Source organism: Aythya fuligula, chromosome Z, assembly GCF_009819795.1.
Source record: "Aythya fuligula isolate bAytFul2 chromosome Z, bAytFul2.pri, whole genome shotgun sequence".
In the NCBI taxonomy this organism is placed as follows: Eukaryota; Metazoa; Chordata; class Aves; order Anseriformes; family Anatidae; genus Aythya; species Aythya fuligula.
Window position 1 is genome coordinate 44,410,232 of NC_045593.1, and position 22,979 is coordinate 44,433,210.

The 22,979-nt window shown below is 39.6% G+C and overlaps 1 protein-coding gene across 1 annotated transcript in view; it reads left to right on the plus strand.

Moving 5' to 3' along the window:
• Nucleotides 1–267: 267 nt before the first annotated feature.
• Nucleotides 268–22,979, plus strand: part of NAA35 (N-alpha-acetyltransferase 35, NatC auxiliary subunit) — a 29,821-nt gene continuing 7,109 nt past the window's right edge. The window contains exons 1-17 of the mRNA XM_032206285.1: nucleotides 268–332; nucleotides 796–929; nucleotides 2,049–2,082; nucleotides 6,070–6,184; nucleotides 7,275–7,349; nucleotides 8,612–8,779; nucleotides 9,517–9,583; nucleotides 10,302–10,345; nucleotides 10,783–10,833; nucleotides 11,680–11,763; nucleotides 12,610–12,724; nucleotides 13,218–13,396; nucleotides 14,493–14,552; nucleotides 15,706–15,812; nucleotides 16,021–16,087; nucleotides 19,846–19,944; nucleotides 22,119–22,297. Coding sequence (XP_032062176.1) covers nucleotides 806–929; nucleotides 2,049–2,082; nucleotides 6,070–6,184; nucleotides 7,275–7,349; nucleotides 8,612–8,779; nucleotides 9,517–9,583; nucleotides 10,302–10,345; nucleotides 10,783–10,833; nucleotides 11,680–11,763; nucleotides 12,610–12,724; nucleotides 13,218–13,396; nucleotides 14,493–14,552; nucleotides 15,706–15,812; nucleotides 16,021–16,087; nucleotides 19,846–19,944; nucleotides 22,119–22,297 — 1,568 coding nt within the window. The 5' untranslated portion in view covers nucleotides 268–332; nucleotides 796–805. The remainder of the gene's footprint in view (nucleotides 333–795; nucleotides 930–2,048; nucleotides 2,083–6,069; nucleotides 6,185–7,274; nucleotides 7,350–8,611; nucleotides 8,780–9,516; nucleotides 9,584–10,301; nucleotides 10,346–10,782; nucleotides 10,834–11,679; nucleotides 11,764–12,609; nucleotides 12,725–13,217; nucleotides 13,397–14,492; nucleotides 14,553–15,705; nucleotides 15,813–16,020; nucleotides 16,088–19,845; nucleotides 19,945–22,118; nucleotides 22,298–22,979) is intronic.

Genomic DNA, 22,979 nt, shown 5'->3' on the forward strand with positions numbered 1-22,979 from the left:
CGGCCTGCTGCTCACAATCATACCCTTCGCATCAGCACGAGATAAGCGTTACACAGACCCGAGCATTTCTCCAGGACGTGTGCCCACAGCGCAGCCCCTTCCCCCTCCCCTTCCCCTTCCCCTTCCCCTTCCCCCTCCCCTCCCCTCCCCTCCCCTCGGGCCGCCACCGACCCCCTCCCGCCCACCAGCCTGTAGCGGCGCCGCGCGCATGCGCAGAAGTCAGTGCGCGGAGGCGCAACGGCGCATGCGCAAGCGGGCCGACTCCCGTTGGCGTCCGGCGGCGGCGGCGGCGGCGGCGACCGAGACCGAGGGGCGCTCGCTGCGTGCGGCGGGTGAGGGCCGGGGGCCGCGGGGGGCTCGGGGCGGGCGTCTGGGGGCAGGGGGGCGGCACCGGGCGAGGCGCGGCACCGGCGGTCCCGGGCGAGCGTCCCCCGGGCGTCCCCCGGGCCCAGCGCGGCCGTTGAGGCGCCCGGCAGCGGGCAACCGCTCCCAACGGCCGCCCCCAACGGCTCCGGCCCCAACGGTCCCGGCCCCGCGGAGGCCTCCGGTGGGGAGGCCGAGTCGGGAGGGAGCGGGCCGCCGGCGGGGTTTTCCGTCGTAGCCCGTGAGCTACATCCTTTAAAGAAGAGCTTTACGGCTAGTTTTTTGTCAATCTTTTATGCGGTAGCTGTTTAAGTGAAGCCAGGTTAGTCTCTTTTCCCGTGTCCGCTGGTATTGCAGGGAAAAATAATGCTCTGTTGAAGCGCTTTCTGTAATTCGTGCGTAACGTGTCCCGTGTGTGATGCGGGTTTGCAGGTCCGGCACCATGGTTATGAAGGCGTCAGTCGAAGATGATGATTCGGGATGGGAACTCGGTATGCCTGACAAGATGGAAGAGAGCAACACAAGCTGGGTAGATATAACCCAGGAATTCGAAGAAGCCTGTAGAGGTGAGTTTTACTACTCATGTTCTGAGAAAAACAGGAACCCGTGGAGTGCTGAGGATAGTCCCATGGTTAAGTAGTTTGGCCTGTGTTCAAGATCCAGATGAGTGGACCACACTGATGCTATGGTTCCCTGTGTTTCATTTACTGCAAGGATAGATATATCAGAAGAACCGTGCCTAGCTTCTTGCAGATTACATAAATATCTTCCCTAGTTACGTTTTTTTCTATTGTTGTCACACGCGTTTTTGCGTCTGATTTTTTTTTTCTTTGCAAAGAGTTCTTCCTGTCTTGTGCTAAATGGAAAGTTCACATCTATGCAGAATCAACACTTTTTTTCTGTACGTTTTTGAATGTGCAGGATCTGTTGTTTTTTTTTTTCATTTAATTGGTCAGTGCTTCATTTTTCATCTTCGAAATAAGGGTGACATTCAGAGGAGACGCAGTACATCCCACTCAACAGGGAAACAATTGGTTTCATTTAAATAGTGTCTTTATGGTTATTAGCTATTAATAAATTAAGTAGTGTCACTTAAATAGTGTCTTTATGGTTATTAGCTATTAGTGTACAATGACAGCAACTTTTTTTTAATTGATTTTATGATGACACTAAGGAAAAAGTGTAAAACTTACCGTACCACACACAGGCAATAGACACAATTTCCTTATACTTTGAAATAATTCCCTTTTATTAGTGATCTATACTTTTTTTGCTCATCAAATACATCTTCAGATGTATTTGTTAAAAATAATATGAAAAAGCAAGCATTTCAGTAAACGCCTTCTCTGGAAATATTGAACATCTGCATAAAGGAGCATGGAAAACTGCTGTCCCATGTTTCAGGCTATTCAAATGCTACTGTTGGGTAAGTTTAAACCCCTTCAAGTGCTAGAATAGCAGAGAAGGCTTAGGAAATATGAAGAGCTGTTTTTCTAGCCTTTCAGTTTTAAAAGTGCTTTTTAAGTAAAAGCAAATAAAGTAGGGTAGAAATGCCTGGTCTGCTTCCCACGCCTTTCCCATTTAGTGTAATACCGTTTTTAAGTAATACAACTATCCTGGAAGTTTGTTGGAAGTTCTGTTAGAAAGATGATTATAATCATTTATCATGTTCTGTTCCTTTGTAGAACTCAAGTTAGGAGAACTGCTTCATGACAAGCTGTAAGTATGCCTTTGGGATAGTTTTGTTTTTTGAAATAGAATTAGTGCAAATGTATTAATACTTCCTAATGAGTAAGTCATGCAGTATGAACTAAGTTTCTTTTAATTTTTATTTAACTAAAATAATTGAAATATTCATAATAGCCATTCATCCTCATTAGCATGTATATGATGCATCTATATGAAGGCCAAACATTTCTCATAGTGCCAGTATAGCATTACTTTTCCTGTTAATAGATTTAGTGTGAATATTAGAAGTTTATGGAACTTGTTCAAGATCATCAGTGATGTTGAAAGTGGTGAACCTACTAACCTATTTTATATGGACGTGCTTTTACACAAAAAGACCGGAAAGGTTTCAAGTTTTAAAATTCAATTACCTCAGTTGTTATTAGCAAGTTTTAGATAGATGTGTTTTAGAGTAAGTCTAAAACATGATGCCAAGGTGGAAACTGAGAACTCTACAGTCTAAGGAAAAAATATACTTCAACAAAAAGCATGTACTAAGATCTTATTATTTTTTATTTTTTTTTTAAAGAATGAATTAAGATTAAAACATTTTCAAGAAAATGTAAATCATTTAACTGCGTAAGTCTGTTCATTTGCAGAAGGGAAGAACTGCCCACTTAAGACTAATAGCTCACTAATAGCTCAGAAGACAGAAATAAGCTATTTAAATGCTTAAAATTGTGTTCAAGGATGTCACAAAGTTACTCAGTAGAGTCAAAGCACATTTTCATAGTATAATTTTATACATAACTGACTCTCAGAATTAGAACATCTACCATGCAGTAATCTTTTTTCATTTAAGAAAGGCTTGTTCAGCAAATCCACTGAGTATCAGTGTACAAAAGGTGAGGCACTATATCCTGTCTTTGTAGGCCAGTCTTTCATTGAGTGTATCCTATGAAGCTTTTACGAACTTCCTGACTACAAAAGATACATTGTCACATATCACAGAATCATAGAATTTCTAGGTTGGAAGAGACCTCAGGATCATCGAGTCCAACCTCTGACCTAACACTAACAGTCCTCCACTAAACCATATCCCTGAGCTCTACATCTAAACGTCTTTTAAAGACCTCCAGGGATGGCGACTCCACCACTTCCCTGGGCAGCCCGTTCCAATGCCTAACAACCCTTTCGGGAAAGAAGTTCTTCCTAACATCCAACCTAAATCTCCCCTGGCTCAACTTTAGCCCGTTCCTCCTCGTCCTGTCACCAGGCACGTGGGAGAACAGACCAACCCCCACCTCGCTACAGCCTCCTTTAAGGGACCTGTAGAGAGCAATAAGGTCGCCCCCGAGCCTCCTTTTCCCCAGGCTGAACAAGCCCAGCTCCCTCAGCCGCTCCTCATAGGACTTGTTCTCCAGGCCCCTCACCAGCTTCGTCGCCCTTCTCTGGACTCGCTCGAGCACCTCCATGTCCTTCTTGTAGCGAGGGGCCCAAAACTGAACACAGTGCTCGAGGTGCGGCCTCACCAGAGCCGAGTACAGGGGGACGATCACTTCCCTAGCCCTGCTGGCCACACTGCTTCTTATGCAAGCCAGGATGCCGTTGGCCTTCTTGGCCACCTGAGCACACTGCTGGCTCATATTCAGCCGACTATCAACCACTACTCCCAGGTCCTTCTCTGCCTGGCAGCTCTCCAACCACTCCTCTCCCAGCCTGTAGCTCCGCTTGGGGTTATTGCGCCCCAGGTGCAGGACCCGGCACTCGGCCTTGTTGAACTTCGTGCAGCTGACCTCAGCCCATCGGTGCAGCCTGTCCAGATCCTCCTGCAGAGCCTTCCTGCCCTCGAGCAGATCGACACACGCACCTAACTTGGTGTCATCTGCCAACTTACTGAGGGTGCACTCAATGCCCTCATCCAGATCATCGATGAAGATATTAAAGAGGCCCGGGCCCAGCACCGAACCCTGGGGAACACCACTAGTGACCGACCTCCAACTGGATTTGACTCCATTCACCACGACTCTTTGGGCCCGACTATCCAGCCAGTTTCTTGAGGAGAATGCTGTGGGAAACAGTGTCAAAAGCCTTGCTGAAGTCAAGGTAGACCACATCCACAGCCTTTCCCTCATCTACCCAGTGCATCACTCTGTCAGAGAAGGAGACCAGGTCTGTCAAGCAGGATCTGCTTTTCATAAACCCATGCTGACTGGGCCTGATCGCCTGCTTGCCCTGCAAGTGCCGCGTGATGACTCTCAAGATAATCTGCTCCATGAGCTTCCCTGGCACTGAGGTCTCATGCTGGAGTTCTTCTGTTTGGTTAATTTTTGCGATCAGTTTTCTTATAATGCCCATTTGAAACAAAGCTAGTATATTCAATGTATATTGTTGTTTATAACGTGTAACGCCATTAATTTGTGGGGGATATATACATAATCAAGCTTGAGAACTGGGCCCACGTGAACCTAATGACGTTCCACAAGTCCACGTGCAAGGTGCTGCAGCTGGGTCAGGGCAATCCTGGACCTGAGCACAGACTGAGAGAAGAACAGCACTGTGAGAGCAACCCTGTGGAGAAAGATTTGGGGATTCTGGTGGTCAAAAAGCTCAACGCGAGCCAGCAGTGTGCGCTTGCAGCCCAAAAAGCCAACTGCATCCTGGGCTGTATCAAAAGAGGTGTGGCCAGCAGGTGGAGGGAGCTGATTGTCCCCCTCTGCTCTCCCTTGTAAGGTCTCAGTTGGAGTGCTGTGTCCAAGAAAGACGTGAACCTGTTTGAGCAGGCCCAGAGGAGGGCTACAAAGATGATCAGAGGGCTGGAGTATCTCTCCTACGATGAAAGGCTGAGAGAGCTGGGGATGTTCAGTCTGGAGAAAAGAAGGCTCTGGGGAGACCAAAGGGGTTTATAAAAAAGATGGAGAGAGACTTTTTACATGAGCAATCTGGAGAAAGGGTACTAAAACAGAGTAGATTTAGATTAGATAATAGGAAGAAGTTCTTCACAATGAGGAAGGTGAGGCACTGGAATGGAGAAGCTCTGAGTGCCCCATCCCTGGAAGTGTTCAAGGCCAGGTTGGATGGGGCTTTGAGCAGTCAAATCTAATGGAAGCTGTCCCTGCACATGGCAGAAGGATTGGAATTAGGTGATCTTTAAGGTGATCTTCTTTTAGGTGATCTTCTAACCCAAACCATTCTATGATGTGTCTTACTTAAGGTTTTGGATGTAACATAATAAAGAACATCTTTCACATCATTTTATAATTTTACGTGATTTTTAAAAAGGTGGTATGTCTGTATGGGGTGTATAGAAATATGTATTTAGTAGTGTGATGTTTGCCTAAGTAGTGCTCTTAAAATGGCTTAAAATAAAGACTAAGTGTTTTCTGCTAAGCATCTCTTACATACTTCTCGAACAATCCTTAAATTCCTGAAAACCATGCTCTCTCAAGATTGATAATAGAATCAAATACACTGAGTTGAAAGGGACCCACAGGGATCATTGAATCCAACTCCTGGCTCCACAGAGGACCACCCAAAAATCAGACCATGTGTCTGAGTGGTATCCAAACACTTCTTGAACTCTGATGGGCTTGGTGCTGTAACCACTGCCATTGGGAGCTTGTTTCAGTGCCCAACCATTCTCTCAGTGAAAATTAATTTACTGCCAATTAAAATGTATTTACTCATTCAGGTAGAAATAAAAAGTTAAGTATTAAACCAACGACTTTCCTCCCCTCTTTGCCAGGCTCAGCTTCACTCCTTCATTCCCAACTGCTCTAACTCTCCTTCCCTACCCAGAAGTGGTACAGAGGGATGAGGAATGAGTGCTGCAGTCAGTCCGTACCAGCTCCTCTCCACTGCTCCTACTTCTTCACACTTTTCCCCTGATCCCTCCCATGCCTGCAGTTCCTCTCATACTTTATTGTCATCAGTCAGAACGCAATGTACTTAAGGTTGTCACGATATGTTCTTTTACACTGGTTTGTAAAGACCATTTTGTACAAGGTAGTTAAATTTGGATCATTTTTGTCTCCTTAGTTTTGGTCTTTTTGAAGCCATGTCTGCCATTGAAATGATGGATCCCAAGATGGATGCTGGTATGATTGGAAACCAAGTTAACAGAAAGGTTCTTAACTTTGAGCAAGCTATTAAGGTTTGTGGGAGTTTTCTGTTTATGCCTTTTCACTGGCTGTGAAAGTATGGTATAACTTAATCAAATTGTAGTTAAGCATAATTCAACTTCATGTATGTTTTTCACTCTACATAAATTGATTTATTTTTTTTTTCTTTTGGATAAGTAGCTTGTGGTGCTTGCCTTTTTTGCAATTTGCATTACCACAATGATAGTAACTCTTTAAGTGAAAAGTGCTGTAAAACTGTTAGGTATTAATAACTCAAATACATTTCAGAAGCACTTCGGCAAGTCATCCCTTGCATCCCTAAAACATGTCTTTTAAATGAAGATATACTGGTTAGTCCATCTTCCAGATGAAAAGAAACCAGCTTCTCTACAAAAGCTGTAAATTAATGCTTTGTGACTATCAGTTCATTAGCATCATTAGCACTGAAAAGAAGATAGCAAATTTGACAACATTCACAGTGGCAATTAACTTCTGAATGGTCAAAACTAATTGAAGCTAGGCTGAAAGACTGTCTATTACTTTGGAAAAAGTAATGGACTCAGAGAGGGAAAATAAAAAATTGCCATAATACTTTGAACAGACTGAAAGAGAAACCCCAGTAAAATAACAGCCATCTAATTCTTGATTCAGATGTGCACACACTGAATAAATAAAATCAAAGAAATAGGGTTGCTGCTTCTGTTCCTGACCCTCAAAGCAGTAAAACTATGTACAAGTATCTGCAGTATAAAAAGCAGCCTTCATAGGTCATACATATTATTCCTTGTTCAGTTGTTACTATGGCTACACATGCTATTTTGTGATTTTGAGTGTTGCCAGTTACTTGGTTTTAAACTTTTATTGGCGACTCAAAAATCAGAATTTTTATTTTAGATTGTTCTTTGAAAAGCTGTCTGTTGGTCAATGTTCAACATGATGATAAAGTAAACTTTTCCAGAATTTTTGAGGCATTATAAAGCTGATCAATAAAGCTTATCATATGCCAGTGTTCTGAAATCTTAACCAAATTGTAATTTCTTTTTTGGCTGTACCAATAATAAGTTGTGTTTTGTCTGTGGTCTTCCAGATTCATAAAATCTGTTTCTTTCTTTGTTTTCTAAGGATGGCACCATTAAAATAAAGGATCTCACATCGCCTGAGCTGATAGGAATAATGGATACATGCTTCTGTTGTTTGGTGAGGATTTCTCCACTCTTAGTGTTAAATGTTCTTGCTTTCAAAATGTAATCCCCTAATCCAGATTTAAAAAAGAAGAAAAGAAATAGAACTTGAGGAAATGGATCCACTAAGCAGAAAATATGTACTTTGTGTTTTGATTTCCATTGATACATTTGCACTGGCATATAACAGGCCATAACTTTGATTTTTTGTTTTTGTTTGTTTGCGTGTTGTTTTTTTTTTAATTCCAAGAAATCATTATGGAAGAGAACTGGTAATATTTTAAATAATACTAAAAGTTTCTATAATTGTAGCTTTTTTTCATGTGTATATCTGCCTGCTGTATGTCAGGGTTTGTCTGTGTTGAGTGATACTCAGTAGCGTACAGCAGCCCGTTGCTCATCTTTGTACAGCCAGCGTTGACTTCGAGCTTTCATTGGCGTTTTGAGGAATGGAAAGAAAATATCTAGTTCAATTTAGAAAGGAATTATGTAAATTATCACACATTTCTACATATTTTTACATATGATGATTGTGACTATTCTTCCTATATGTATCTTTTCATTTGCTCAGTAGGTAATACAAAATATTTTAAGATACTCTTTAAAATTATGTCAATAAAACTACTTCATTTTTTTTAAACAACAGTTCAAATTTATTTAGTTTATTCACAACAAACCATAGAAAGGTCACTGTATATTTGATACGGTGTAACATTATTCCTTTTTTCCTACCCCCTTGAAATACTGGTGAACTGCTGAACTTTTAAGGAACTGTGGTAGTGTTAGAAATCTGATCCTATTGTATTTCATGATAGAAGTAATATTTTAAATTACTGAAGCTTTTTCCCTTTAGTTTAAACCATGAAAGTAGAGAAATTGGTTTGTGAAAAGAAGCTATGAGTTGTAGAGAACATGTAGAATATTGCTGAATTGTTCCATAGCTACTCTTTGTTCTGTATTTGTATCAAAATTTTTTTGAGTAAAAAGTCTGATGGTCTCTCAACTTTATGTCATGCGTAAGCTACAGTTAGAGAGCAGAGCTCCCACGCAGGAATTTGATAGTGCTTCTGGTTAATTAACTTACTGCCTTTCATAGGCAGCAAATGAGTAGGTTAAGAGTCCTTCTTCAACCCGTTTTGCTAGATTGAAAGTTAAGAGGATATGGACTTTCTTACTTGCTGAAGCACAGTGAGATGCAAAAAGAATGGGGATATGAAAATGAGGACTTGGCTGTCATGAATAAAACATTTTATTTTATTTTTTTTTTATTTTCCCTAGATAACATGGTTAGAGGGACATTCATTGGCACAGACAGTATTCACTTGCCTTTACATTCATAATCCGGACTTCATAGAAGATCCTGCTATGAAGGCTTTTGCTCTGGGAATCCTAAAAATCTGTGATATTGCCAGAGAAAAAGTTAACAAAGCAGCTGTTTTTGAGGAGGTATGTTTCAGTACATCTTAACGGGTAAGTGTGCTACACTGCATGTAGGCTCCTTAACACAAATGAAAGAGCATTTTAGATAAATGTATTCCTATTTGATTGGTAGGTACCACAGGAGCAGCACTTCATCCTCTTGAATGTGTTGGACCTGATCTTTTTAAAATGCATTTTTCTTCAGTGGAGATGTTTCCTATATTTTGCTTGAATATTAAGGCGCATAAATATTTTATTCAGGAAATAATGCAAATTTTGTGGCTAACCATTTGAAATCACATTTACTTGTGGTTTTCATTCTGTTTAGTTTTTGATTTTTCTACTTTAGATAACCATGTCTATTTGAAATGTATATATATCAGTGGAATGAGAACCTGGTTTTCTGTGTCCTTGTACTGGAGAAAACCTTGGTGTTTTCTGAACTTGGACAAGTACTTCTTATTGAATAGATCTAAAATTGGTTGAATAGTGCTGTACGTCCATCGTTCTTGAAATGTTTTGACAGGATGACAATTGATAAGAATTATGAAGGCATACTTGTATTAAGGATTTATGCAGAAAATGGTTTTCCCAAGCTGGATTTGAGCAGGAAAACAGGAAAAGCACCCTAACCAAGTGTGTATTCCATTGCTTAGAAAAAAAAAAAACAAACTTAAATTTTATACTTAGTAACAGTTTTAAGTTTCTTGTTGTTTTTATTTATATTTCACTGCTTCATACTTCTGTGTTGTTGTTTTTTTTAGGAAGATTTTCAGTCAATGACTTACGGATTTAAAATGGCCAACAGTGTGACAGATCTTAGAGTTACAGGTACAGCTTCTGCTTTCTGTGTATCTCTCCATTAGTCTCAGTTTCTCTTGAGTAAGTTGGTTACTTTCAACTGAATATAATGAATCAGCAGGAATCTCGGTTGTTTTTTGTTTGTTTGTTTGTTTGTTTTTCTAGTTTTGTGAAAACTGGTGGCCTGGTAAAAAGAGAGGCCAACCTTATTATTTTTTTTCTTGAAGAAAAGTTTCAGCTATTTGTTTGTTAAATGCCTGAAAAACAGGAAAGATGCTTTAATATATGTCAGCCAAGTGGCTAAGCATGGGATCATCCAGGACTGAGATAGATACAAATCACAGCAAAGTGTTCTTCTTGAATTCTGCTTCTCTACTTCGCTATTTATTGTGATCTACATGGAGTACTTTTGAGGAAAAAGTAGTTCTAAAGCCTTAATAACATACGTTATTAGTGTATACATAGATATTTACGTTAGTCTTTTCTATGAAGTATTATATAGACTTGAACTTCCCATTAGTTAATATTAGAAGATTTGTAGAACACTTTAACTTTGGATATACTCTGATTTATCTGTTGTTGCAAGACATCCCTGTCATCCCGCATGTTTTTTTTTTCCCTAGTATTTGGCTAATATGTGTCTAAAGCACTTCAAAACTTGCCTTCCCCATACAGTTTTCTTGCTTTAAGTGGTCTAGGTGTACCTAGGAATGCTTCGCAGCTTTTAGCTGTATTGTCACTTTTCCAGGTATGCTAAAAGATGTAGAAGATGACATGCAAAGACGAGTGAAGGTATTTCTCTTATGTTTGCCTTGCTGATTATACTTACGGGGTGCTTAATGTAGGTTTGGGAGAGGGAGATGGATTATGAAGTCCGTCTGTAAATGTTGATTGTGGGCGTTGATTTTCTTCTGGCTCTTATGTACGTATACTGTGTGACATTGAAGAATTCAATCTTCCTTTGCCAAAGTCTACAGTATAAAATGTTCTTAAAATTTCCATAAAAAGTGGAAATTGACTATTTGCAAAGTAGACTGAGATCGGTATAATTACTGTAAGAGTGTCTCAGATGACTTAAAAACGTAGATTATATATTATGAAATTTCGAACTTGAGAATTCTTTTTAGGACTATTTAACAGATGGATGTTCTAGAGAGTATAAAGGTGTTTTTCTCAGTAGCTTCCCTTTGCAATTTTCAATGAATTATTTCAATTCCTTTACCTTTCAGAGCACTCGAATTCGACAAGGAGAAGAGAGAGATCCCGAAGTTGAACTTGAAGTAATGAATTAGTTACTTCTTTCTTCCTGATTTCACAAATTAGTATATTGTTAACTTAAATCAGGAGTTCAACGTGTGGGCAGTGTGTGTCACCAGTGTTGCTGCTGCTCGCATATCTGAGCTTCTCTAAACATGGCCCTGAGCATAGCCCAACCTAGTAGGTTGGATTTTAAGCTCTGAAAAGCTTCTGGATTGATACTGTTGGGAGAGTAGTGAATGCTGCTGCAATGCTGCCATTTATTTATCCATCTCTTGATAAAAGATAATTAGCAAAGTAGATTACAAATCCTCTACCTGCTTCCCTCAGTTCCTTCCAACAGAGTTTACTGCTGCTGACAGCTTCCCTGTCAAGGGAAAAACTAGGAAGAGAAGATGGTAGCAGTGTAGCTCCTTCCAAAAAGAGTGATGATAAATGTATTTGATGTCGTTCATAGAGAAGGGTATGGGTTTTCTTTCCCAATAACCGAATTTGTTCAGAAATTATTTGTAATGTGGATTTTCATGAGGAAGAAAAAAAAAAAGGAGAAAAAAAAAGTCAGTTTCTTTTAATAGTTTGTGACTGTTCACCTAAGCTGAAGTTTGAATTGCGTTTGCGTACGAGTTAGCTATATAGCCAGTGGCTGTACATTACTGAAAGTATTTTTGTATTTTTTGTTAGTGCTTTTCTGGCAGCAGCACAGATTTCTTACATAAATTCTGTAACTCTTCTTCAGGAAAGTAGATAACCTGTTTTTAAGACTTGGGAGCATAATGTTATAGGTTTATGAAAGATATTTTAATAAGTTTCAGGATTTAATTTTAAATGAGTGTATTGCTTAGTAATTTGAAGCATATTTTTAATTACAGCATCAACAATGTTTAGCTGTGTTCAGCAGAGTAAAGTTTACCCGGGTGCTACTGACAGTTCTAATAGCATTTACCAAAAAAGAGGTACATTTATTTATGTGTTCTTTTAATGTGTTTTTATTATAATTCTTTCTCTAAAGTAGAAAAATTATTCTGTAAATTCTGTAAACCTGAGATGATATTGCTGCATTTGCAGGGTTGGGGAAGGTCTTATAGTAGCTTTTGTCAGTTTCTGTTCAGTTTTTATAAAAACACGTGAATGGGCGGTAACTGATGTTAGTATGCCCTTGTACGGAGAGACAATGTCGCTTCTAGAACACATAAAGAAAACATCTACAGGTTTGGGATCACTCTTTTCACACTCACAAGAAAAACTTTTCTTTCTCAAGTCCTGTCTCTTTAGCAGGTACATGACATCGGGCTGTATTGTGTCCAACTCTAGAGAATCATTAGCTTTTCCATCAATGTGGGTATTGAATTTATATCTCGCTGCCTACAGGGCAGTTTAAAAGACCTTTATTAAATTGTTAGGTCCAAATGTAATTGATAGACATCAATGTTCAAGAAAAAGGGATTGAGTAGTTGAGAAGAATTATGTTCTAATCATTTGTAGAATAGAAATAAAATTGATATGGAAGTGATTTCTCTGATCTGCAAGCAAATTCTCTGTATTAATTGCTATGAGTTAATGATATGTACAAAACCAGGTCATCTTAAAGTCTGATTACTGGATAAGTTACTAACTTCACAGTCTACTTTGAATTGATTTAGGTCTGTGTAGCCGCTTATTCTTGTAATAGAACTGTGGATATAATAGGGGAATACTATGCGGAGTTGAGGATCTTATTCAGCTTTTGTTAGCTCTTATGGAGGTCTGAAACTTTTTTTTACGTTCACTGGAAGTGCAGGTAACTGCTCTCTGCCTTTCAGACAAGTGCAGTTGCAGAAGCTCAGAAACTGATGACTCAGGCAGCTGACTTGCTTTCTGCCATCCACAATTCATTACATCATGGTATCCAGGCACAGAATGATACCACTAAAGGAGGTAAATGTCAGATTTTATTATTTTATTCATTTCTTAAATATGTTGCCTTAATAAACTCCAATATTTAAGTGTATTTTAAAAAAATCACTGCTTATCTTGGAATAATAATACTTGTCATACAAGCTGTTATAGATCTGCATTTTTATCTCAATTTTATTTCTCTAAAAGTTGGTTCTTTTGAAAGTAATATTATCACTTCAAAACCGGAGACCATGTGAGCTTTTGATAAAGTGTAGTGCACTCCAAATTAGTGCATATGCTATTTCAACATAAGAAACACGACCTCGCTTTCTGTGCAGGTAATTGCTAAGGTGCTGAGTTTCTTTTTCTTTAATAGTAATCATTCTCAGCTGGGGAGTTTGTGTCAACAGAAATTAACCGTCAGTTAAAAAGTTCATTTTTGCTAGTGGAAACATTAGTATTATACTTCAAAGCGAGTTCTAAAAACACAGTTTATATGCAGCTTTTTGCTTTCTCTCTCCCCCTTTCTTAGATCATCCTATTATGATGGGCTTTGAACCCCTGGTTAATCAGAGATTGCTGCCTCCAACTTTCCCTCGATATGCAAAAATAATTAAAAGGGAAGAAATGGTCAATTATTTTTCCAAACTAATAGACCGAATAAAAACTGTATGTGAAGTGGTCAACTTGACTAATTTGCACTGTATACTGGTAAGCATTAATATTTTGTATTTATAGCCAAACATAAGATCTTACAATCTGACTTATGGAAAAAAAGCATTCCATATATACTGTGTTGTTGCTCATGGCAGGCAAAACTGTGCTGTATCAATAAATCTTTCAGTATTTTCTATTGCTGTGTACCATTTCAGTACCTACTTTCTTTCATGATACTTCATTGGTTGTCTCTTTTTTTTTCAAGACCTTTTCACTCAAACTTCCCATTTTCCCATTACCTGTTAAATAATAATGCATAGCAGAGACAGAACATAAGCACATTAATTTCTGTCTGGTTCTTATTTCTTTGGCTGAAGAGCTGTATCTGCAATAGCAGAACACCATTCCTTATTGTATTCCTTATTACAGACACATATGTGCCTGTAACACAAGAAAATTCTTCATACCTTTGAATTTAAGCATGTAATTCCTTTGATAGACATAAAGCTAAGCATCTGCTTATGTTCTTCCCTGAATAGAGATGCTGCCCTCGGTTACTGCCTGCATTTATTATAAGTGATTTAAAGGCTTCAGATACTTTCTAACACAATTTGCTGACTGACAAAAGAGCAACAGTTATGTCAGGTGCAGTTCATAGACCAAGCAAAAATGCTTTGTCTTCCTATAATCTGTTGTATTAATTCAAACAGTATTTGCATGGAATAACTGCTGCAAATTAAGTTTTGCAGATTTGTTACATACCTGGTTCAATGTTGCTGAGACCTGAGCTGTTTCACAGTATTTCTTTTTCTGTAATGTTAACCATTTAATTGTTGCATTTGAAAAAGAAAAGTCAAAACCTTTTGTTCTGTTCAATAATGAATAATTAGAGAAGAAACAGATTTTAGCTTATATCTTCTGTTTTGTTCAAATTATTCATGCTTGCTTTCTTACAGTTTGTGTAAGCTACGCTATGTGCATGTCTGTGTGTGTGTGTGTGTATATTTATATAGATGTATTTACATAATCATGTTTGTGTGTGTGCAATGTGTACCTAAAATGCAGCTCTCTCTATCTATCTATATATAGATAGATAAAAAGTTGGATATTAAACTAACTGACTTGTCTTTTTTTTCCTAAATATAACTAGGATTTTTTTTGTGAATTCAGTGAGCAATCACCATGTGTTCTTTCAAGATCTCTGTTACAGGCAAGTACTAATCTATGTTGTTGGGTAAAGTACTTAAGATTTCGTAACAAATGCAGATCCATCTTCTTATTTTAAATATTCAAATTATTTACATATCACTTAATAATATACCAGTTGTAAACATTTTCTTTAAGTACCAGATAAATGGAGTTTGATTGATGTCATTTTTTTAAACACATTAAAATAACATTTAGAACATGTTAGTACATGCTAATTAGAGCACGCTATTGAACTTTTTTTCTCTGCCTTAAAAATGTACAGGCATTTTTATACTGTCCTGTACAGACGGCCTTAGTCTGGGGCTGGTGTTTGTTTTCAGTCTCTCTGTTGTGACTGAATTTCATATACAGACTGCCTATGTTGCTACAACAGTAACTGATGGTTAGGGCGCAACTGGCTTAGATTTTTTTTTCTCACTGTTTCACTTGCCTTGAGAGTATATTACATACTCCTTAACTCAGAATAAAATATACTTCCTTATAAGAGATTTTGATTCAAATAGGGTGTCCCTGAACATCAGATCCCCTTTGATCCTGATTAAGCCATGAATACATCTGATGGGAACTAACTATTGGCAAGTAAAATGTTTTCATAGTGTGTGTGTGTTCTGACTTTCTACTACATGTCTTTGTGCAGTCCCTGTGGGTGCCTGGCAGCAGAGCTTTTTCTTCAGCTGCTGGTAAACCATGTAAGAAAGGGACAGTGCACACTCATGAAGGAGAGTGGAATGAGCAGCAAACATAGTCGATGGAAGCAGTAGTATCTATAGAATAGAGAAAAATCTGCAATAGGCCTATTTCTTTTCAGATTTGCCTTTTCTGCCTCCAGGGAAACTGCATAGCCTATTTTCAGTTAATCTTCAGAAAGAAACATCTGTCTGATCAGTTGTCTTTGAAGTCCAAGAAAAGATCAGTTTTCTTATGCAACTTACAGAGCTATATTTGTATTATAGAAATAACACATAAATGACTGATCTCATTATGCCTTTATTTCTGAGGCCATCACCTTGTGCTTAGATGAATTACTTTAATTTTTAAAGCAATCTTGCAAGTTTTTGATACAATTTAGGTACTGTAACAGCTTCCTATTAGTAATTTCTGAAGCATTACTTTTAACTTAAAGAATGTTTCTAAAAACACATTTTTACTTTCAGACAACATTTCTGGTAGATAACAAGAAGGTGTTTGGTACTCACCTCATGCAAGACATGGTAAAAGATGCTTTAAGGTCTTTTGTCAGTCCTCCAGTACTTTCTCCAAAGTAAGTGGATCTTGAATTGACTTGCATGTGTTTACATATATGATGAAAAATATTTCATATGAAGAACAAGCACACTTTGTACTTACTTGTGCTTATTCATGAATAAGTTAGTTACTGTTGCTGCCTTCATGTTTCTTCTTGAATTGTGTGCTATGTAGACAGGTAACATTTATATTGATATGTATGCATGTTGGTATTTCCCTTCTAGGTGTTGTCTTTATAATAATCACCAGGCTAAGGACTACATCGATTCCTTTGTGACACATTGTGTCCGGGTAAGTGGTCATTCCAATTACGGTAAATAAATTCATATATGAGTACTTCCTACAAAGATTTCCTAGTATTGAAAGTACTGAAGTATTGAAAGCCATGAGCAATGCAGTTTAAATCTCTATGAGAGCACACCCAAGAAAAGGAAAAAAAATGCTGCACAACAGTAGCTGGGAGAGTGAGGAGTGAGAAACCTCCCTGCAGACACCAAGGTCAGTGCAGAAGAGGGGGAGTGCAGTGTAGATGTGCTCCAAGTACAGGAGCTGAAGCCCCCCCGCAGTGCATAAAGAGGCCCCTGGTGGGGAAGGCAGACCCCTGCAGCCCATGGTGTAGCGCAGTGGAGCAGATCTCCACACGCAGCCCATTTAGGAACAGCCCAGGAAGGTCAGCACCTCACAAGAGGGACCCCACACCAGAGGAGCTCCCAGAGAGCCCGTTTTCTGCTGCCTGTGGAGAAACCCACACGGGACCAGCCCAGGAAGGTTGGCACCCCACAACAGAGCATGGGGGAGAGTGACCGTGAAGGAGCAGGGGAAACAAAGCACCACAGACTGACTGCAGCCCCCGCTCCCAGCCCCCCCATGCCACTCAGGGCAGGGAGGAGTTGGAAGAGAGTGGGTGGGGGAAGGTGCTTGTTTCTTTGTTTCTCACCACTGCAGCCCATCAGCAGTAGGTGATAAATTTTATTAATCTTCCTATGCTAAGTCTGTTTTGCCCATAATGAATTGTAGAGTGATCCCCATTGAGGTACATTTGAGGAACTCTTGAGGTACACTTTTTCCTTTATCAGGGAACTAGCTTTCTGGGAAGCCCTGAATCCCCTATTCTAAATTTATAACAGCAATCCGTCCTCCTGCTTCTACTCCGGATACCCCTGTTTGAAGTGTCTGGCCTGGCCACACTTAAAACATCTTCTCAAAGCCTGTCCCTGCTAGCGTTTAGGCTGCAACACAGGTAGCTTTCCTTGCCTGCCATTTCTCCATCTCTCTTCCTCTCCTTTCCATCCTGGGCCCTCTATCTCCCCCTCTGCCTCACTACCCAGTACGCCATGAATGCCATTTGTGTCGCTCTCTGCTTTTCCTTCTCATCTCCCTTCCTGGCATACACCTTCATACTACCTACACTGTTGCTCCCACCTTCTGGAGCTTTTTCTGTATATCTGGCCAGGCTTTAATCACAAAATGAACTTTAAAGAGCCCTTGGGCTACCCGGTCCTCAGGATTCATCCCTGAGTACTTTCTAATTCTGACCCCAAGGCTCTATATGATTTCTGTTGTGGGTTGTTATTACTGCAGTTGGATAAGCAGATATTTCTGCTCTATCGGCATTACTGTTGGTCTTGGGGTGGGGGAGGGTGTTAGTTCTTTCCCATTCTTGCATAGCTACCTACCAAATCATTCCCCTCCTAAACATTCTTTTCCAGGGAATAACATACTCAAGATTGACATTTCCCCCCAGGAATACAAATTAGGCCTTAGAAACGGATTTGACTGTTCTGCTAGGCCCTCAATTAATGATTTCCATTTTCTTCTTAAAACTCCTAAGCTCTCTGTTGGTAAGGGGGGAGCGGCACCGGTCCTGCGTTGGCCCTGCAGAGCCCCGAGGCCCCACTGGGACCCCCCGGCTCCACTTCTGCCACTCCAGGATCCCCGGGGGCAACTTCTCCAGGGACAGCATCAACTGCAGTCCCTGTCTCCCCTCCCACAGCACCTGCCGCTGCCTCCGGTGCAATACTAGGATTACAGGGAGCATAACTTGATTCCTCATCCTAAAACAGAACCTTATTGTTTAGATACAAATTTCAGGCCCGAATTTTCATCAGACCCGTATTTTGGCCAAAATACTGAACTTCCTTTCATTAGCTTTTTAGGCCAGACAACTACACAATATCAAACCATTTTTAATTATATATTTTTAAAATCTCTTTCCCTAGTTTTTGGCTTGTTTTTCCAAATCCTTATCATTCGCTCCAAAGGGCTATCTTTAGGCACAATCCTGGGGTCTCCAACCAACCCCACCCTGCTGACTCTTGGAACCCTTAATCCCCAGCTCTTCCTGACGTGCAGCTGTGGACTTTTACCACCCACAGGGTACTACACGCCTTCACCTAGGATTAAGACAGAGGTGGGGTGTACTGCCGAGCACCTCACTTCACCGTGCTCGGGGTACTGTACACCTAAGGGCCCAAACCCCTGAGACTCTCTTTCACTCCTTTTCTCTCTCTTTCGCTTCGTCCCTTTCCAGCCAAGGGGACTTTGTTCGTCCCCTCGCAGGCCCACCAAGCCTCACAGATCAGGACTTCACATTCACTCCGCACTAAAAGTGCATCTCATTCACACCAGAGTCTCCCCGAACCCAACCCGAGGCAAGATACGGTAAAGTTTCCTTTACCTCGGTCCATGCACGGCTTCCCGGTCCAGGTTTTCAGCAGTAATCCCAGTGCCTGTTACCAATTCGGGCTGGACTATATGTGGGCTGTGTCTGTTTGTGCTGGCTTCTCTCCTCCCCAGAGCTTCACAGAGCCTGTTTTCAAATTAACAGTCTTGGTCCTTTGCTGGCCGTACCAAGACAACCCACCACCCCCGACGGGACCGCTGAAATCAGCGGGGTGCACCTTCCTGTCTGTGGTGGCAAGAAATCTTCAGCAGGCGACAATATCCCAGATGAGCCCCCAAATTGTGAGAAAAATCTCATATAATTTTCTTCAGAGAGGATCTTCTGTGAAGCCATTTTATTCTCAATTGCAATAGCAGGTGCCCTGTCAGGAGCACATTTTAGTAAACAAATCATAACCTTTTATTCCCTGTTACCCAATGCCTGATCACCTCCACTGTTTCCTCATTGCCTGAGTTCTACAGGTTCACAAGCTACTCGATGCTCATCTATACCATATATGTACAATTTTCAAATTTCAACCCTTTGATTTCTCATTTCTTATATTTTGAGAACTTGCAATCTTTGTTTTACTGTTCCCACACTGCTCATCCTGTTTTTCTCAAGCTTCTACTTTGTTTTGGAAGAGTGAGGCCTTCTACTGACCACTTATCTACTCAGCATTTCTCCTTGTTATGATTACACAGCTACCTTGGAATAGAGAAAAGTAATTCACTACTGCAAAAACACAACTTTGTTTCTCACAAAACCATTTCTTATAGATTCCTGATGTAAAGGCAAAATTGCAAAACTTTGCTGTCTTGAAAGTGAATACACTTTTAGAAAGCTGGTATAATAACTATGGCTGTTTTTTGCGTGTATTGTTCTTCCAGATTTTTCATTAACATTTTGACTAATACTCCATATTATTAGAAATCCACACCCACTACCACAAAACAAGTACATAGTACTAGAGTAAAAAATACCTTTTACCTTATCTTCTATTTGAAAATTAAAATAAAAAATAAAAACAAAATTAAAAAATTAAAAAATTAAAAAAAAAATGTTTGAAAAGGTTCTGTATTTATTGCTACAATGCAGCAGAATGAAAAGATCAGAAAACAGATATAAGTAATTTCTTTCTTCCCATGAGCAGTCTGTTCTGATCAGACTCCTCAGAGATGTCCATTCAGTCTCACATTGACTTAAGTACAGAGAAGTAAGCACTTGCATTGCTCCACATAGCTTGCACTCCCCAGGCAACCGAAAGGAAGCCACCTCCTAATACAGATGTATAAAATGTGATGCCTAAGCAGGCATCACAGTACCCTTCCTCGAAGCAGTCTCAAGGTTGTGCTGAAAAATTAAAACCACACTTTGTTTCTTTCAGCCATTTTGTAGTCTGATTCAAATCCATGGACACAATAGAGCTCGTCAGAGAGATAAACTGGGTCACATTCTCGAGGAATTTGCCACCCTCCAGGATGAGGTAATATTCCAGACAGCAGGCTAGGAAACCTATTGTTCTAGGTATATTTGTACCCTAGCGGAGCATATGGTATTAGATTCTATGTAAAGGAAGCAACTCATACTGTTTGTTAGATCTGTTGAACAAAAAGATACTGCTTTTTTAATTTTAGATTAATTTTATCCTAGAAATAGTCTTTGGGGAAATCTCTTGCATCTGCAATCCAATGGCAACTCCACTGTTTGTGCTCTTCTATCCTTTTTGACACTGTTGGTCTGCAGGATGTAAGCAGGGAGAGACGGGTGAGATGGATGTCCATCAGGTTCCTGGAATGCATTGAGGACTGCTTCCTGCTACAGGTCCTCAGTGTGCCAACTGGGAACACTGAATTGCTAAATTTACTGCTTGCAAACTGAGAAGACTTAGTTAAGTTCTTAACTGATGGCGGCCTTGAATACAGCAATAGTAACGGTGTGGGGTTTAGGATCTGGCTGAGCACACTGAAGACCAGTAATGGGACAGATGCCTAGATTTTAGAAGAGCCAACTTTAGTATGCTTAACACCCATCTGTGAGGGATTTCCTGGGATGCATGCATGGAAGGGCAAAGAAGCTTGTAAGTTCTGGGAGTTATTCAAGAACAAACTCCTGGAATTGCAAGAATGGTCCACTCACTACAAAGGGAAAAGAATGAGGCAGAAGAAGAGACCACCCTTGCTAAATAAGGAGCTTTTGTCTGTGCTTAAAAGCAAAAAAGCATGCTGTGTATGGAATTGTGGTCAGCTATGCATTGAGGACTACAAAAAACTTGCTAGGGCATGCAGAGACACAGTCAGTACCTTCATTACCTCCATCTTTACCGGCAAACCTGGAGCCCAAATCACACAATCAAGTAACTGTGACAGTCTATGTGTTACCACACCAGCAAAGGAGGAAGACGAGTGACAAAAAGTACAAGCTGCACTGCAAGATGTCTTATCCTGATAAAAGAAAACAGTTCTTTTTCACAATGAGATCAACCAATTACTGGAACAACCTCCCTAGGGATGTGGTGGAATCTTTATCATTGGAGGTTTTCAGGATGAGATTGGACAGGGAGCTGGGTAATCTCATAGAGGTGCCCTGTTCTGTGAAAGGTTGCACCTGATGGTCCTTGGAGGTCCGTTCCAACCTGGGCTGGTCTGTGATTCTGGGAGACATCTTTGTAAACACTTCTGAAAATTCTGATTTATAGCTCTGTAGGATGCTAAATTTTCCTAAATTTTAAAAATGATATGTGAAGGAAATAACTCTTAAAAATACGTGCTTCAATTTATTTTGAACATTATTCATTCTGGAGAAGTTAAAAAAAAAAAACCCACAACACAGGAAAAGGTATATTTCCTCTTGATGGGAATGTTTCATTTGGGAGTCAGAGGTAATGAAATAAGCAAATGTTTTCCAGGATCATGGTAAGGAGGACGGTCCAGAAAATTGGAGGGGAGGGGAGATTTTGTGTGCTTCAGCTTTTCTGAAGATTGTTTGCTTGAGTTTGCTGCAGTATTGCAGCTCAGAGACAATGTTTTTTCACTTTGTAATAGGTAATACAGGGTGATTTGTTCAGGACTACTGATAATATTCCTACTGTGGGATATTTCATATCTTTTGTACAATTACTTTTAAGACTGAATAGGTCTTACTAATGTTTTAGTTTCAGTGTTAGGGCACAGTGTGTTTCTTGCATACTAATAATATATACTTAGAAATATACTTTTTCATTGCAGCTACATTAGAAAGAAAAAAAGATAATTGCCAATGTAACAAAACAGATACCCGCTTGTTGTGTTTTCTGAGGTCTAGTGTTCACATGACTGTTATAAACTTTAAAATTTTAAATTTTAATAGGAGTAATGTTATTAGTGGTTAATAAACTTATTTCCCTGTATGACTGTATTGAGCATTTTTTTGTCTGTTGAGCTGAATTTGCTTATAGGCATGTGAGTAACATTTCTGATTTCTGATGGTTCTAGAGCATAGAGGTGACAGTATCTGGAAAAACATTCCTGTTTTTAATTTGGAGCATAGCTTTGCTGACCCAATTTCTATTCAGAGTTTGTTAAGATTTTATTTCTGGCAGAACTCAAATGCTCTTCCAGTCATATGTTCTTCCTTCCCTGTCTGCTATTGAGTAGTTTGTTTTGCTCTCTTTTTCGGTAGGCAGAAAAAGTAGATGCAGCACTTCATAGCATGTTACTGAAGCAGGAACCACAAAGGCAACATTTGGCATGCTTGGGCACCTGGGTCCTATATCATAACCTTCGTATTATGATACAGTATCTTCTGAGTGGCTTTGAGTTGGAGCTTTACAGTATGCATGAATATTACTACATATATTGGTAAGAGGATGCCTTATTGACAGTTCTTGGGGGAGGGCTGCTCCCACTGAGTTCTAGTTGCAAATATTTAAAATAGGGACTTCAGGTATTACTCCTAATCTCAGGCTTGTTCAACACACTATTTAGTTACCTATTCATAAACTTACGAATGGAGAAGAAAAATCTATTGCTGTCTTTTCTAGACTTAATAGTTACTTTACTTAAAGTTTTGTTGAAATAGTAATTGGTTCTCTATTTAGATTTTGAAAACAGTATCTTCAAATGAAAACAGATGAAAAATACGCTGCTTTTGGCAGAAGAGAATGCAGAATGAAAACAACTTCCTTTGTTCTTTTCTGTATTTGTCCTATCAAGATCAATAATCTCATTGATCCCTTTAGAATTTTTAAAAAGAACTTCAGTCTTTAAGTTGTGACTGTCATGTAAAAGGTGACTATGTAAAAACATCATACTCTTTGAGCATATTTGATGAGATACTTGCATTTAGTCAAAATGATCACACTATATGGAGTCAAAATGCTTTTTTTTCCTTTACCTCACTATCATTCATCTTCATTCACATTAAATTATTTTTCATAGTAGATGTCTTGGTCCAAATCAGAAGATTTTACATAGTTCACTTCTTTGGTTCAGCATTAAAAAATTGATGTTGAACCTTAAAGTATTTCTGAAAGAACTTTGA